We start from the raw sequence: 16,557 nt of genomic DNA, 5'->3' as shown, positions 1-16,557 counted from the left end.
AAAGCTCAGTGTATGGAAATGTGATGCCTTCCTCACGCTTGTCAAATCTTGGCCCTGACCGTTCCCCCAGTTGTGTTGATTTCTGATCAGTGTTCTAACACAGTAGGATTCTATCAGTGTCATCTTGATAAATGTATTACTACTGGCATCTGATGCTACTCTGATCTTAATCCCTTGGATAGCCCATTATCTCACGGAGTCCTTTTTGTCCTCCGTGTTCGGAAGATCTAACAATGATGGATCTTCATGTGAATCCACTTATTCAACATGCTGGGTTCGTGTGACCTCTTTCCGTCTAGAAACTCATGCACTTCATTTGTAGGAAGTTATGTCTTCCATTTCCGTCTTTTTCTTTGCTCTCTTTTCGAGATTACTATTGTTCAGATTTTAGAACTAGAATGATTCTAAGTAAAACTTTTTTTTTCCTCTAGTTTGCATCTCTTTATTCTTGGAGAACGTCCTCGAGAATAGATTTCACCTTGTCACTATATTTTTAATTTCTAAGAACTGATTTTTTTGTTCTAAACATTCATTCCTTTTTTTTTTTTTGGACTGTGCTGAGTGGCTTGCGGGATCTTAGTTCCCCGACCAGGGAGATTGAACCTGGGCCCTCAGCAGTGAAAGCTGGGAGTCCTAACCACTGGACCGCCAGGGAATTCCCATGACCTTGGAGTTTATGCAATAAATTTTGGTGAGCAGGACTATGTTTTCTGGAGGGATTAGAAGTAAATTCTGTCATCCAGAATTTACTCTTTGTCTAGGCAGTGAATTCCACCTTGACTTTAAAAAAAGATATACTTTTAAAGATCACACTCTAGATTTGCAGAAAAGTTGTCTTTACAAGTAAATTTTAATTCATATGACTACAGGTTAAATAAATGTATTACTCTTGCAAGTATAAATTTTTGCTTTGCAATTATTTTTGAAGCCAGTCTAAATATACTAGCTGACCTTTTAAGTTAAAAAAAAAAGTCATTTTAAGCACTTTATCATTGTGTATGATTACAGTAAAAGTTGCTGGGAAAATAATAGATTCGAATATATTCACTCAAATTAAGAGATAATGAAAGAGACAGATGTACCAATTAAATCTATCAATGGCAATTTAATTCCTTGCCGCTTAGAGACCAGCAGGAACTCATGTGTAGTCAAGCCAAGTTAGGTTTATTTAGCCTCTGCTGCACCGAGGGAGGATTCTAGGCATGGGTGGCTCAGTAATGGAGTAATGTGGGAGGTGGGAGGACTTTTATTATAGGATTTGGGCTTATGCTGGATGATTCTGAGAAAACAAAGGAGTCATCTCTGGATTGGATGCTGAAGTAAGGGCAATTCTGTGATTGGATAGCTTGGTTGTTTCTGTCCAGGAGGCAAGGAGATGGAAGCAGGGCTAGAATTGTCATTGTGGGGGACTTCCCTGGCGGTCCAGTAGTTAAGACTCTGTGCTTCCAGTGCAGGGGGTGCAGGTTGCACCCCTGGTCGGGGAACTAAGATCCCACATGAATTGTCATTGGGAAATGAGTTAGCATAAAGGAGGGATGTTCAGTTATTTTTGTAGTTTCAGAAGTGGTGCTCTGGCTGTTGGACCCTTGGAATGTGGCTGATTCTACATGTGAAATAGTACAGAAAAGGAATGTAAAATATTTCCCTAATAATTTTTCTTATTGAGTACCTATTGACGTAACCGGACATACTGGGTTTGATAAAATATATTAAAATTAACCTCAAGTGTTTATTTTTATTCTTTTTAATGTGACTACTGGAAAATTTAAAGTTGGGAATTCCCTGGCTGTCCAGTGGTTAGGACTTGGCGCTTTCACTGCCCGGGCGGCAACTAAGATCCTGCAAGTCATGCTGGGCGCCCAAAAAAAGAAAGAAAATGTAAAGCCTTGCATGTGGCTTGCTGACGGGCTCACATCACAATTCAGATGGACAACTGTGGAATGTCAGTGGGTCTTGGGTAGGTAATTATCATTATTTCTTCCAAGTGTGAACCTTCAGCTGGCCCCTCGCTCCCACTCCTTTTGAGAAAGACTTCAGGCAAATCAAAGATTGTCTCATTCTCTTCTGAAAAATCGAGAGGGAGCCTTAGGTTAATTACTTTTAGTGCAAGATGATGCTTCTCTTATTAGGATGCATTTCTGAGAAATTGATGATAAAGGGTATTCTTGCTTTTTATAGAAGTATTTTTCAAAGGACTTTTTAAAATGAGACTTAACTATATTTAAAGCAGTATTTCTCAACCTTCTTTTCGTTACTGCTGCCCTGCCCCGCTGAGTCTTTTCAGACATTTTTTTCCCTAATGGTCCCTGCCCCCCACCTAAAATTTTAATAGAAGAGATATATTGTATATCAGTTTATGTAATATCTATATCTATATCTATCTAAATATGTATGTATGTATATATATACATATACACGCACATACACACACATATATACATATATATATATATATAAAATCTGTGCTTCATATATAAAGAGTAAGATGAACTATGAACTAATTTTTACCCCATGGGGGAATGTATAGTTTAAAGTAAGCACAATAGCTAACATTTATTATGCTTTTAGAATACACTCAGTAGTGCTGAGGCTAACCTTTATTTGCACCTCAGAATAACATTAACATGGGTGGTGTATTTATTCCCCCGTCAGTTGAAGCCCAGAGCCCAGAGATTTAAAAGAATATTTTACCCCGACCACATTGCTATCAGAAGAACCAGAACTACAATTAGTTTCTCAACACTTTGGAATCTTCTTTAGACTAAACCAAAGATGAGAGTTCAGAGTCCTAAGAGGAAAAGAAGAGTTGAACACAAAGCACTCAGGAAAGAATTTGAAATCTATGCAGATACTTGACCAAATTTGGTAGTGAAACATCTTTTTGCTTATTTCCTAATTTTTAAAAGATCACACTTTGACTTTAATCTGCTTGCTAATTTATATATTCCATGATCGGGAGTTGATCATGGTTTAGACTGCCTTGCATTTTTAATGGAAAATCGGAGGTATTGCTCTAAGGTTCAAAGTCCAGCAGTGCTGGACCACCCCGTGCAACCCCAAGCTGGATGTCAAAGGTGCCTGCATTCTAACCGTGAAAGTAACAGAGGTTGTTGTAGAAGATGTGTAAAGTGTTGGAGAATATCAGGGCAGAAATTACCCATAATTCCACTGTGGTTGGCTTCTGTTAGTCTTCTTTCTGGGCTCTTTTCTTCCTCACCCTCACTTATGTGCAGATATATATGCATTTTAGAAAGCAAAGATTCTATTGAATATATAGTTTATATACTGAACAAAGAGGTGTGTGGCTTTCAATATCCATGTAAACATTTCTCCTTGTCATTAACTGCTTCAAACATGTTGTTTTGCCAGATAGTCCACTGAAGAGTTAAATGTGCTATTTTCCTAGTATTGGGACACTTAGGTTCTTTAAATATTATATGTCCCAAGCAGTTAAATTTTCATACATAAATCTATACTTTCATTTGGTATAGCTAATAAAAGCAGAATTGCCAAAGCAAAAAATATAAAAACATGTGAACTCAGTAAGAGGAGAAATAAACTTATTCTGCATCACTTTTATTACTTGGATTGAGTTTTTTAATAATTTTCCCCTTGACTCGTTTTTTTTCTTCTTTTTTCTTTTTTTTGGATAAATTATCTTAAGTGACTTTTAAATCCCCCTTAGCTTTTCTATTGTATTACAATAGTCCCTTTGAGGAGCTGGTCTTCAGATTATTTGTCTTGAGGATTTTGAATCAAAATAACCATGTCTACACAAACATGTCCAACTCAACTGGACCGTAAAATCCAATTAGCTGGTATTTGTCTGTGTTCATAGCAGAGCAGCAGAGACTTGAAAATACACTGAGCCCAGGAGAACCTGCCCAATGCATTTAATTCAGTGTATATATTCATCTTCTTCATGGTTATTAGTTTGCAGCAGCTTCTAACTCAACCTGAGATTATCTCTGAAGCATTTTAAAGGGGTAACAGTGCATAGATGCTCCTTTAGATCTCACCTGCCCTTTGCAGCCAGAGGAAAAGTGACCTCACTGGGTTTGGGTTTATCTTCCTCCGAGTGTAAAACTGAGGTGAAAAGAAAACGGAAGGATGGGGTGATGGGCGGGGGCTGGATTTGGTGTGAGTCCAAGTCAACAGTTTCCGATGATGCTCAGTTTTGGGTTAAGTACTCACGCCTCCTTGGAAGAAGTTAATGAACATAGTGTCAGTGCTAATCCTGGTGTCTTGGTCCTTGTCTTTATTGCAGCGTTTTGTCCACTAGTCCAGCCTCCCCTGACTGCGAGGCTTCCTCAGCTCTCATCCTGAGTCACCACTTTGTGAGTTGTGTCCGAATGTTTCCACTATTTCCATCTCCTAATCCTCTCCACTCTGGGCTTCTGATGCCATTTTCTCCTTGATGGCTGCTAATCTCTGTCCATTCTCAGAGCCCTTCTTCAGATTCCTCTTCCTCAGGGTTCCAGACCTTTGACTTCACCTGCCTCATACCATTCCGATGATCTCAGAGATGCATGTGGCTGCTGCTGCCTTCCTGCATCCAACAGTGGGTGATGTAACTTTTGACTCCTTCCTCTCCTTGGTCACCACGGTTTCCATCAATTTTATTTCTCGAGCATCTTCCTCCTTGTCATTACTGCCTGCTTACTTTTTCTAAATCACAGTTCAAATTTTGTGCCACCAACTCTACTCTAAAACCTCCAATGATTCCCTGCAGCCTCCAGAACTCATACAGAATTCTTTTTTTTTTCTTAAAAAGATAGCTTTAATGAAATATTCACATACCATGCAATTGATCCATTTAAAGTATAATGTCTGGGACTTCCCTGGTGCACAGTGGTTAAGAATCCGCCTGCCAGTGCAGGGGACACGGGTTCAAGCCCTGGTCCGGGAAGATCCCACATGCCGCGGAGCAACTAAGCCCGTGCGCCACAACTAATGAGCCTGCAAGCCACAATTATTGAGCCCACGTGTCACAACTACTGACGCCTGCGCACCTAGAGCCCGTGTTTCACGACAAAAGAAGCCACCACAATGAGAAGCCTGCGCACCGCATCGAAGAGTAACCCCTGCTCGCCGCAACTAGAAAAAGCCTGCATGCATCAATGAAGACCCAAGGCGGCCAAAAAAAAAAAAAAGTATACATGTCAGTGGTTTTTAGTATATTCACAGAATTGTACCACCATCACCACAGTCAATTTTAGCACATTTTCATTTCCTCGTAAAGAACCCCCTTACCTGTTAGCAGTCTTTCCAACTCTTTGGTTCTGAGTAACTGCTACTCCACTTTATATCTTTATAGATTTGCCTGTTTCTAATGGAATTAAATAATATGACACTGTGTGCTCTTTTGTGACTAGCTTCTTTCACTTAGCAATATTTTTTCAGTGGTTCTCCATGTTATAACATGTATAAATAGTCCATTTCTTTTTGTTACTGAATAATGTTCCATTGGAAAGATAAACCAGATTTTATTCTTCCATGCATCAGTTGATGGACATTTGGGTTGCTTCTACTTTTATGCCTGCTATAAATAATGCTGCTACCAATATTCTTGTACAAGTTTTTGTGTGGACGTAGGTTTTCACTTTTCTTGGGTATATATCTAGGAGTAGAATTGCTGGGTCATACGGTAAATCTCTGTTCAACATTTTGAGGAATTGCCAGACTGTTTTCCAAAGCAGCTGACCTTTCACCTTCCCACTACCAATGTATGAGGGTCCAGTTTCTCCTTTCTTTGTTATATTGTCTGTCTTTCTGATTACAGCCATCCTAGTGAGTGTGAATTGGTATCTCATTGTGGGGTTTGATTTGCATTTCCCTAATGGCTCACGATGTTGAGCATCTTTTCACGTGCTCATCAGTCATTTGTGTTATCTACCTTAGAGGAACATCAGCTCAGATCCTTCATCCTTTCTTTTTTTGGCCACGCCGCACAGCTTGTGGGATTTTTAGTTCCCTGACCAGGGATTGAACCCGGGCCACAGCAGGGAAAGCGCTGAGTCCTAACCACTGGACCACTGAGGAATTCCTGATCCATTTTTTAATGGGGTTATTTGTTACAAAGTTCTTAAGATGTCATTCAAAGCTCTTCATAATCTGGCCTCCAATGTAATCTTTCTTGTCTCATTTCCGGTTGTCACCTCTGTCCCTCCCTTCTGGTCTCCCCAAGTAGACGCTGAGCCTGTAGCTATAAAGGACTCATTTATATTCCCTAAATGTTGTGTTCCGTCGTGCCTTTCAGGATGCTGTTCGTTCCCTCTGTGGGACTGCCTTCCTCTGTGCCTCAGGTAGGGCTATCCCCTCACATCCCCCATCCTTTCAGAGGCTAGCAGAGATGATACCTGAGGTGGGTTAAACTGGAGCGTGCGTGCTTCTTCCTTTGGTGTGTCTACCACCCAAGACTGAGCTCCCCGAGGTCAAGGACAGTATCCAATTGTATCCCTAGGGGCTTAGCATAATTAACATGGAGTAAGAACTTGGTAAATATTTGTTGAATGAACCATGAAGTTTTGGGAAAACACGTTTTTTTCATCCACCTATTTATGATATTGGTAAACATTTTCCCATCATTTTTGCTTTGGGTGATGACGTCTTCCTCTAAAAATTCTGATGTAACAAAAACAAGCAAATAGGGAATGAAAGTAGTAACCAGAGAAAGTTGCCTGCATTGTACACTGACCTCAAGTCTGATCTTTACTCCAGCTTTTATCCTGATTGATGACCTTTCTTTGTAAATCCAAGACACACAGCGGCTTATCGGGCAGCCTGCCACATGCCCTGTCCTTGATTACTCTTCAAGGTGGATGGAGGTCAAAGGAGGACTGTCTGCTAAGAGAGGCAACAACTTGCCACGTGATCCCTTGCTCTGCTTTCTGGTTTAAACCACCACTCCAAGAATATCAAACGGGCTGTGTCACTGTCTTCACCAATGTCTTGAAAAGAAACAGAAAGTTTATGCACCAAAGCTGAATAGTGATACATTTACCTTTTTAAATGTTGTTGTTTTTAAATTTTATTTATTTATTTTTGGCTGCGTTGGGTCTTCGTTGCTGCACACGGGCTTTCTCTAGTTGCGGCGAGCGGGGTCTACTCTTCATTGCGGTGCGCGGGCTTCTCATTGCAGTGGCTTCTCTTGTTGCGGAGCATGGGCTCTAGGTGTGCAGGCTTCAGTAGTTGTGGCTCACAGGCTCTGGGCACGCAGGCTCAGTAGTTGTGGCGCACGGGCTTAGTTGCTCCGCGGCACGTGTAATCTTCCGGGACCAGGGCTCAAACCCATGTCCCCTGCATTGGCAGGCAGATTCTTAACCACTGTGCCACCAGGGAAGCCCTGGACCTTGCATTTGTAACTAGTGATGTTTCTTCCATTCAGCTCAGGCCAACAGCTGATGCCTGTCCTATTGTTAGAATTTGGACTTTTTAGAAAGGAAAGGAGCTGGTGGCACAGCCAAGCAAGGGGAGAATCAACAGATGCACCCAGAACTTGAATATGTGTATTTCAGGCGGCGCCGGATGCTAGCCATCTGTGGTCCCCAACTGCTGGTGCTGAGAAATGATGCAGAGCTGGGAGGTCAGACCCTGGAGGTTGCCCAGGCCGATACACACGCTTGGGAAGACTGTAGACCACTCATTTAATGTACAGTGGTCTACATTAAATGCAGCCTTCAGGGTCGGCTTTATCCATGATTTGCACAGCTAGGACTCTCGAGGGTTGGGGGTGGGGTGGCGGAGAGAGGAATGTGGAGCTGCCCAGACCCCTTAACTCTATGGACTGCACAGGGACCATTAACACCAGCAACGTTTCAGCTAGGGAAGATAAAGGTTAGGAAACTGCTAAGTGGCTCACTCTGGGAATCAGCTCCCAGGCCTCAGGACAAGGCGCATCACTCCCTGGTCCCACTTGGACGTATGGCCAGGCTGGGCGTTCGCCAGAACATGAGGGAAATCCAATCTATGGAGGCTGAACTGATTTCTGTAACAAGGTCTGGTTGCCAGAAACGGTGCCGCCTTAACCTTGCTCGGTGTAGGCCTGATAGGGTGCGTAGCGCCCCCTGGTGGCCAGAGGGAGCAACTACATGCCATGCCAGCCAACAAGTCTGTCCTCATTAGCATTTTCTTTTCTTTTCTTTTCTTTTTCTTTTAATTCTTGACCGCGTTGGGTCTTCATTGCTGCACGCGGGCCTTTTCTAGTTGCAGCAAGTGGGGACTACTCTTCGTTGCGGTGCACAGGCTTCTCATTGCGGTGGCTTCTCTTGTTGCGGAGCATGGGCTCTAGGCACACAGGCTTCAGTAGTTGTGGCACGTGGGAGTAGTGTGCCTCGCGGGCTCTAGAGTGCAGGCTCAGTAGTTGTGGCGCACGGGCTTAGTTGCTCCACGGCATGTGGGATCTTCCCGGATCAGGGCTTGAACCCGTGTCCCCTGCATTGGCAGGCGGATTCCTAACCACTGCACCACCAGGGAAGCCCTTACTAGCCTTTCTTGATAATTCTGTTCCCCTCCCCCCTCTCTTTCCTGTGCCCAATCTGGTCCACTCCAAGCCCCCCACCTTCCTCCCTGCCCCCGAGCAATGATGAACAAAATCTTCACTGCCTGAAGAAAAAAAGCAATAGTAAACCTTTCTTTTGTTTACTTAGGGGGAGAGCCTGTGCTAATGGGGTCGGACAGGCAAGGCATGAAGAGATAAAGAGAAAAAGGATGAAAAAAGAAACAAACCCAGGAGGGCCTAAATGGAAATAGTGTGTCAAAATCGTAAGAACCCCCCAACTTATCCTGTGTCTTTATATAGAACAAATCTGAAGTTTTAGTGAAAAAAAGATTTTACAAATTTAGGGCTGCTTGAAAATTTCTGAACTTTAAATGTCGGCTCTGACTGATTTTCATGCTGTGTGCCTGTATGTTAGAGATGCCATAGTGTCTCTAAGTTGGAATACGGCGTAGTTTGAAAGTTAACTAACTTCTACCATGGCTTGGCGTGGGGCGGGGAGGGGCGGGGAACAGACGTAATGCTCATGTATTTGGACTTCGAAAAAGTTGCCTGGACCAAGTGTTGAAGACACATGTTCGCCTTGTAACAGCCCTTCTCAGAGTTCAGGAAACAGGGCAGCTGAGGGTTGCCAACCCCGGATCAGCGCAGTGTGTGTGCCTGTGTGAGAAGCAGGTGGTGAAAATATAAAAAGCTATAGGTACTAAAAAGGAAAGAGCATTTTTCCACCTCATCAGCCTCTAAACAAACATAAGGGTACGGAACACAGTTTTTTTTAATGGCAGTGGGATTTAATATCTGTGTGGTTATTTCCTTTAAGTAATGTTAAGAGCTAAGAGACAAGTAAGTCGGTGCCAGGAATGAAGTAACGGTTTAGATAACATGCCGCTGACTCTGGTCTTATTCATCCCAGCAACTCGGAAACCCTCCCTGGGTCTCTCTGCAGAGCCTTACTGACCACGAACAGAGGCCGGCTACAGGGAGGGCTCCTCTCCTTTAAAGCGAAACACATGACTGGAGAGCGCCGAGCCCAGTCCCGGAGCGCAGGGAGGGCGGGCCAGCCCCGGGCCCCCAGCCCGCCGGCCCGGATGGGTGGGTGAGTCCTTGCATAATTAGCCAGGGAAATGCAGCCTCAGTCCGCTTCCGGCTGCAGCTCCGCAGGCACCTCTGGCTCTCCCAGATCTTCCGAAGGTGGCCTGGCGCTTCGTTCTTGCGGATCACAGCGTAGACCGCCGGGGGAGGGGGAGGGGCGCCGGCAAGACCCCGTGCGGCCCCAGCCAACCGCCCGAAGAGGCCGAGGGCGGCCGCTCTTCCCGCTCGGAGTGCGCCGTCCAAGATGCTGGGGATCATCACCATCACAGGTAAGGCGGAAGCCGGGTCAGCTGTGTCCTGCCTCCGTGGCAGGTGGAGGAACCTGCATTTGGACATGGGCGGGTCGGGGGCCGCAGGGCAGCGGCTGGACATCCTGATGGGCGTTTAACGCTCTCACTGTGCTGACTTTTTGATCAGAAGATCATTCTCTTTTGGGCTCAGCAGGCAGCAAGCAAACCCAACGTTTTCTTTTTGCCTCTGCAGGAATCTTCCTGACCCGGGCCCAGGGGAGACCTGGAATGCATTTTGGGAGGGGTTGCACCTCTTCCCCTGGTGGAGGGGAACGACAACCCCACCCCAACAGATGCAAGTTAGATTGGGGTGAATTTGAAAACAGGTTGTGAAAGCCTAATTGCTTGCTATAGTCATTTAAAAAAGGTAAATTCCTGCAGTATTTGACATTTTGACCTGCTTATTAGGAACTGGCAGTGAAGGTACACTTGGCCATTTAGGGGATGAAAATGTTATCTCTGGTTTGTGTGGTGGGTGTTTTTTTTGGGGGGGGGAGTAGAAAGGGATAGCTTTATTGCTTTGGTAGGCAAAAGGGGACACTTCAGGTCTTGCCTTGAAAAACTGTGTCCCAACCCAGGACAGAATTTAATGAGGGGCTTCATAAGGATACTTCACGAGCGGGGTTGCTGACAAGATGAGAGTGTGCGCAGGGTCTCGGGTGGCTGGTTTCCTAATCTTGAGGAGCTTCTCTGGTTCCTTCAATCTGGCCTCGGATGGTTTCTTGGCTGCGCTGATTAGCAACTGTTCGAATCCACCCTTTGGAACTCAGGGAAGGTCATGGAGGCTGGAGTCTTGCCTGGTCTCAGGACTTAATGAAGCTCAGGTTCTTGATGTCTCATCGCAGAAAGAATTCAGTGAGAGACAGAGTGATAGGTAAGAAGCGGATTTATTTAGAGGGAAACACACTCCACAGGACAGAGTGTGGCCCATCTCAGAAGTTGAGAAAGGCCTGTGTGGTGGTTCTCATAAAGCCATAGTTACTGTAAAATTGGTGACTAACAGGCAACAGTATTTGGGCAGTGAATAATAAAAATGTATGTTTCTTAAGCTTGCTTTCTAGAAATCTGGCTGTTGAGTGTGAATGATAATATTTAATACCTACCTCCAGCAAATAAGTTACAGACATCAAACTTGTGGAACGTACTCAGAGCCCCTCTTGCTTGTCATGTGATCTTCTCATGCTGATGTACTGTAGCCTGACTCCTTAGGAACCTGCCTGTTTTCTCCTCCTTTCTGCCTTTTGCCCCCATCAAAATTCAACTCCATTTGCTAATTTAGGTTTATAAGACCAGCTCTTCTCTAAATATTTGAGATCTTTGTTCCCCAAATACATGTTTTCTTAAAACGGCAGCATAGAATTTCTAGGACTTAAAATTTTTCTCCGTATCTCTCACGTCCTATAGATGAGCTTGTTTACTTTGAAATTTCCTTAAAATTCCTTCCCCAAGTTAACTCAACTTGCCTTTCTACCCTGTACGTAGCGTGAAAATTTACACGATACCTAGAAAGTATTATTAGACTACACAAAACTTAAAAATTAAAAACACAAAATTCATTTTTTCCCCAGATCATTAATTTTTCTATGAGTGAGATACATAAATGCTCAACCCTGAGATAACCTGCCTGGGGGCGTGGTTTGTGCGGTGTCACAGCTGGGGGTGGGGCTTCTATGATCATGACTTTTTCCAGGTGCTTTTTGTGTACAGTGTAATCTTTATTATATTCACTATTTGATGAGTTTAGCACATGCTCAGTTTCTTATGGGAAAGGAAGGTGATCCTTTTTAAGCAGAAGTTAACAAACTTGAGATACTTGGGGGCTTTAAAAAATTGGTTCAGATAATCCTAATGGGATGCTACATGAATGGAAACAGTTGCAAGGGCTGTCTGATTTTTAAGGCAGCTTTAAATAATTGGGTCAATTGCCTTCTGAGTTTTATTACAATGTTGGTATGAAGGATGTGGCAAAATATTGCGTTTTTTCCTGGTAAAAAGAACGTGTGCAGAAAATCTTAAACTCCAAAAGGTTCATAGCAAATAAACATTTCATAATGGAAGAAGTAAAAATTAAAAAGGAGTTTCAACCGTCTTTTTTTTTTTTTCTTCTGCAAGTTATTCTGATGAGGAAGATTTACAATCAATAGTCTTTAAATAACTGGTCAGAATCTTGAAAAGCAATGAAGGCTTTTAAAATTGGCATTCAGGATTAATTGAATAGCAAAGGTTTTTGTAACTTCGGGATTGCTCATTTAAATAATGTAGGAGAGGGACTTCCCTGACGGTTCAGTGGTTAGAACCCCTCGCTGCCAATGCAGGGGGCCTGGGTTCCATCCCTGGTAGGGGAACTAGATCCCCCCATGCTGCAACTAAGAGCCTGAATGCCACAACTAAAGATCCCGCATGCAGCAACTAAGATCCAGCGTAGCCTAAATAAATAAATAAAAATATTTTTAAAATAATATAGGAGAAAGTTATTCTCGGCTGCTTTAGTAGGACTGCCTTACGTGAGAATGTGTTTCAGTTTCACAATTAATAGGAAGGGAGCAGGATTGATGACATTTTTGTAGAACTGCTTAGGAATGAGTTTTCATTTTGTGAAGCACGGAAAGCTGTCACCTAATACTGACCATTATTCTCCCCTCCTCAGACCCTGTGCGCACAACCCCCTGAAGTGAACACAGCAGACCTTCAAGTAGGAGATGGTCGATTATTCACATCACATTCTGTTGCCTTTCCTGAAGTCTTTCCCTCACATCATGTTAGCAGTAGCTTAGTTTAAGAACTAGAAAATAAGTGATTGGACACGATGATGAAAGAGGTATCCCCCCCCACCCCTGTATCAGTGGCATGCCAGCAAAAAAAACAAAAAAACGCCACCTTTTTGAATTAGGAAAATCTCTTTCCTGTTTTCCCTAACTCACACAGTATTGAGACAAATATAGAGTTATCATGAGGAATTAGGGCAACAGTATTCTTTATGTCTAAAGTAAACTGGGAAGAAAGAATCCTCCAATATTCACAAAAGTTCTAGATGATTGATAATGCACTTCTTTATGCAAATCACTTTACAAGATTAAAAAAATCCCCCCCCCACATGGCTGCTTCTCTCTGCTGTGCAGGCAGACTAGTTATCAAGGGATTTGTGAGACCTGAAATTAATACCCTCACAACTCTGGCCCAGTAACTGCCGTGTACCGAGTGCCCACTCTGAGGTGGCCATTATCATGATTTCCCACAAAAATCCTGCAAAAAGTGGTTTTTGTAACCCCCTTTTTAACATGAAAACTAAGTTTCTCTGTGTTCCACAGCTACTAAGAAGCACAGCTGTGGGCTTCCCTGGTGGCGCAGTGGTTGAAAGTCCGCCTGCCAATGCAGGCGACACGGGTTTGTGCCCCGGTCCGGGAAGATCCCACCTGCCGCGGAGCGGCTGGGCCCATGAGCCATGGCCCCTGAGCCTGTGCGTCCGGAGCCTGTGCTCCGCAACGGGAGAGGCCACAACAGTGAGAGGCCCGCGTACCGCAAAAAAAAAAAAAAAAAAAGCACAGCTGTAGAATAGCTTGTAAAGGACCTCTTTCTCGTTGTGTAACGGATGCTGATTTGACTTCGTGGTGCCCACAGTTTTACGTGCCTGCCCAGGTGTATAAGCGACCACGGGACGTCACTGTCAAGGCCAGGGCCGACGATGAGCATCACCTGTATGCTCCTGTGTGGGGTTCTGCTTCTCTGAGTTTCAACCCCAGTTACACGTCTCCCCTTGGAGGTTTCGTGGTTGATCAGAATGAGAATAGTTGGTTGGGTGTGTAAGATATAGAGATGGATTTAGAATGTGGAGAATTCCTGGAAAAATTTCAGGGCAACGCTGCAAATCATGGGGGAAAGTTAACCAGTTCCAGATGTCACAGCAAGCAGCCCCAATTTGCGTGGGGAACGGAGAGCATGGGTTATACTAAACCGAAAAAAAGAATCAATGTTATAGCTGTTTACAATATTGCACTTTTTATTTGACAAACATATCTAAGTTTGGATAAAAACATTAACATCTTGTAATCTATAATATGACATGTTCCTTAAAGGTTTTTTTTTTCTTTTAAACCTCTAAAGTAAAAGAAAACAAGTCATACTTTTATCTCTTAATCTCTGAGTATTTGGAAGAGTGAGAAAAGAATGCTGATCTTGCAGCTTTTGGACCCACAAATGGTTGTTGCATTTTGTGGAGCTTGGGAGCAGGGTGTCTGCATGGGAAGCAGGGTTCAGTACAGGACCTTTAACCTCTTGTGATCATGGACCCTTTGGGACTTGGAAGGTGGAGGATTATGAAATTATTCACAGGGAAAATGTATATTCGCCCATACTCATAGATCTCCTGTGCTTGATTTTATAAATTGGCATTGACTGGACATTTATCTGCAGATAAGCATAGTTTAGTAGACAATAACACCGAAAAAGGAAAAGCTTTGACAATTCTCTTCCAAAGTGGAATTTCTGTCCATGAAATGCTTTCAAGTTTTGGTTTCTTTCGACGCTACTGAAGATATAACTATTCGTATATTTTCACAGTTATTTGTCTTCATTAATGTTCTGCTGTAGTTTTTTTTAGCCTTGGAAGGGCTTGTTAAGCTGTTCAAAACATTAAACAACTCATAGGTTATTACTGTTACAGATATGCTATAAGTTTTCCTATTATGTAGTACCTAAGGATAGTTTATACTTTTAAAAGTAAAAATATAGGGGCAGAAAGTATGTACTACCAGCTGTCATTTTTCTTCTCCGTTTCACTTTCCACACTTTTTTCTTTAAGGAGACCTTTCGGGACTTCCCTGGCGGTCCAGTGGTTAAGACTCCGCACTTCCACTGCCTGGGGCCAGGGTTCGATCCCTGGTTGGGGAACTAAGATCCCACAAGCGGCGCAGTGTGACTAAAAAAAGAAAAGAAAAGGAGACCTTTCATTTGTCTTAGAAAAACATAAAGACAAACAAAAAGCTTATTCAAAGTCTTTGATAAAACTTCAGAAGCTGCACCATCGCTTCACCCGTCACTCGCCTTTATCTTTTCTGCATCTATAAAGCTGTATGTCCACCCTAAAGAGGCTCCTTCTGGGGCATATGCAGAAAATTAAGTGAGTGAAAGCACTTCCTATGTCATTTTTAAATCATCTTTTTCTTTTCCAAGTAATGTTTCCAACGTAGTAACACTCACTCACAAAGGCATATGACTAGAATCTCCTCCCAGAAAAAGGGACTAGAAATATTTGGTTTCTATGTTGATGTTTATTTACGAAGCAAGACTTATGATGTTGATGCCACTAACGGTTTTAGTGGAAAACCATGTTGACACAAATCACGTGTCCAGGTAAGACTATGTTTAGGGTGCTGCCGATGAGTGTGGGGATCCTTGCAAGAACTGTAGTATTTTCTTGCCCTTTGAAGTGTCTGCGGGGTGGGGAGAGGACCAGTGACGAGCAGGACTGCATGGAGATGAAGCATTTGCTGGTTCCGCCTCCTAGAGCTTTCCCAGTTGACACATTGACCGACTCCCTCTCCCAACCTTTTGGCCATCTTTGATGACTGGCGAGAACGTGGAGTTTCTAGGTAAACCGCAGCATCACTGAATATGTGAGCACTGTGTTTGGACTTTATGGGTATCTGAGAAACTTGCAGGATTAATAGCAGCGTTCTGCAAAATGGCTGGATAATTCAAAGCCCCACATGCGGGATAATTATACATTGTATCAGAAAGGCCCACCCTAAACCAGTTATTTTGTGGAAGGTCTTTTTGGATGCCAAGAAAGTGCATCCCCAAATCAGTGATGCTTAGATGATGAAGCTTTTTGATTTTCCTCTTCCTATCCAACTGGACAAATCTAAGGCAGACAGCAATTCCATAGGGAGCTGATGTGTCAGATTAGAGCAGAGCAGGTTTTAAAGTCATTTAAAAGTAAACGTATTAATGAAATGCTTGTAAGTGTGGTTGTGAGTAGATTCTGCTATGCTAAGTCTGAACAGGTGAACGCTGGACTATCTTCCCCGAAAGCCGTCTCCACCATTATTATCTGCTTCCTGTCACTCATCTGCTTCTTCCACTCCCAACAGCTGGACCTGCTGGCGTGGTCCGCCCCTCCCTACCACCCCACTTTTTTTTTTTTTTTTTTTTTGCACTACGCGGGCCTCTCACTGTTGGTAGCCTCTCCCGTTGCGGAGCACAGGCTCCGGATGCGCAGGCTCAGCGGCCATGGCTCACGGGCCCAGCCGCTCCGCGGCAGGTGGGATCTTCCCGGACCGGGGCACGAACCCGCGTCCCCTGCATCGGCAGGCGGACTCTCAACCACTGCGCCAGCAGGGAAGCCCCACCCCACATTTTTTGGCTGTTATTCTTTTTTCTTTTTTGATAAGTTGATTATAATTTCATGGATTATAAGCTGTATTGTTACATTTTTACACTGATATTTATTTATTTATCTGTTCTTTTATGCGTTTAACAGCCTCCTTGTTTGCTCACCAAGCTGAGATCTTTGAACTCACTTAGAACCTGCATGCAGACAGCTCATAGAAACACCTTTAAAGAGCTTTCTGCTAACCACAAACTGGAACGTGGGTGGGACGGATGATGGTCTGGGAGTCTCTGCCTTCAGCCGGAACCTGGGAAATGTGGGGTGATTTTGCTGTACTGTGTACAGCTGGG

General features: G+C 43.5%; 1 protein-coding gene across 2 annotated transcripts in view; it reads left to right on the top strand.

The window, feature by feature from the left end:
- AKAP12 (A-kinase anchoring protein 12) overlaps positions 1 to 16,557 on the top strand; it is a 101,933-nt gene that overhangs the window by 67,401 nt on the left and 17,975 nt on the right. The window contains exon 1 of one of the 2 annotated variants that reach the window (XM_067701763.1): positions 9,492 to 9,858. The exons of the other annotated variant lie outside the window; for it this stretch is intronic. Within the exon in view, the coding sequence (XP_067557864.1) occupies positions 9,834 to 9,858 (25 nt within the window). The 5' untranslated portion in view covers positions 9,492 to 9,833. Of the gene's footprint in view, positions 1 to 9,491; positions 9,859 to 16,557 lie in introns of those variants that run through there. 2 annotated transcript variants of the gene reach the window in all.

This window comes from Pseudorca crassidens, chromosome 13 (assembly GCF_039906515.1).
Source record: "Pseudorca crassidens isolate mPseCra1 chromosome 13, mPseCra1.hap1, whole genome shotgun sequence".
Taxonomy (NCBI): Eukaryota; Metazoa; Chordata; class Mammalia; order Artiodactyla; family Delphinidae; genus Pseudorca; species Pseudorca crassidens.
The sequence above is the reverse complement of the archived record's forward strand: the minus strand, read 5'-3'. Positions and strand labels throughout refer to the sequence as shown.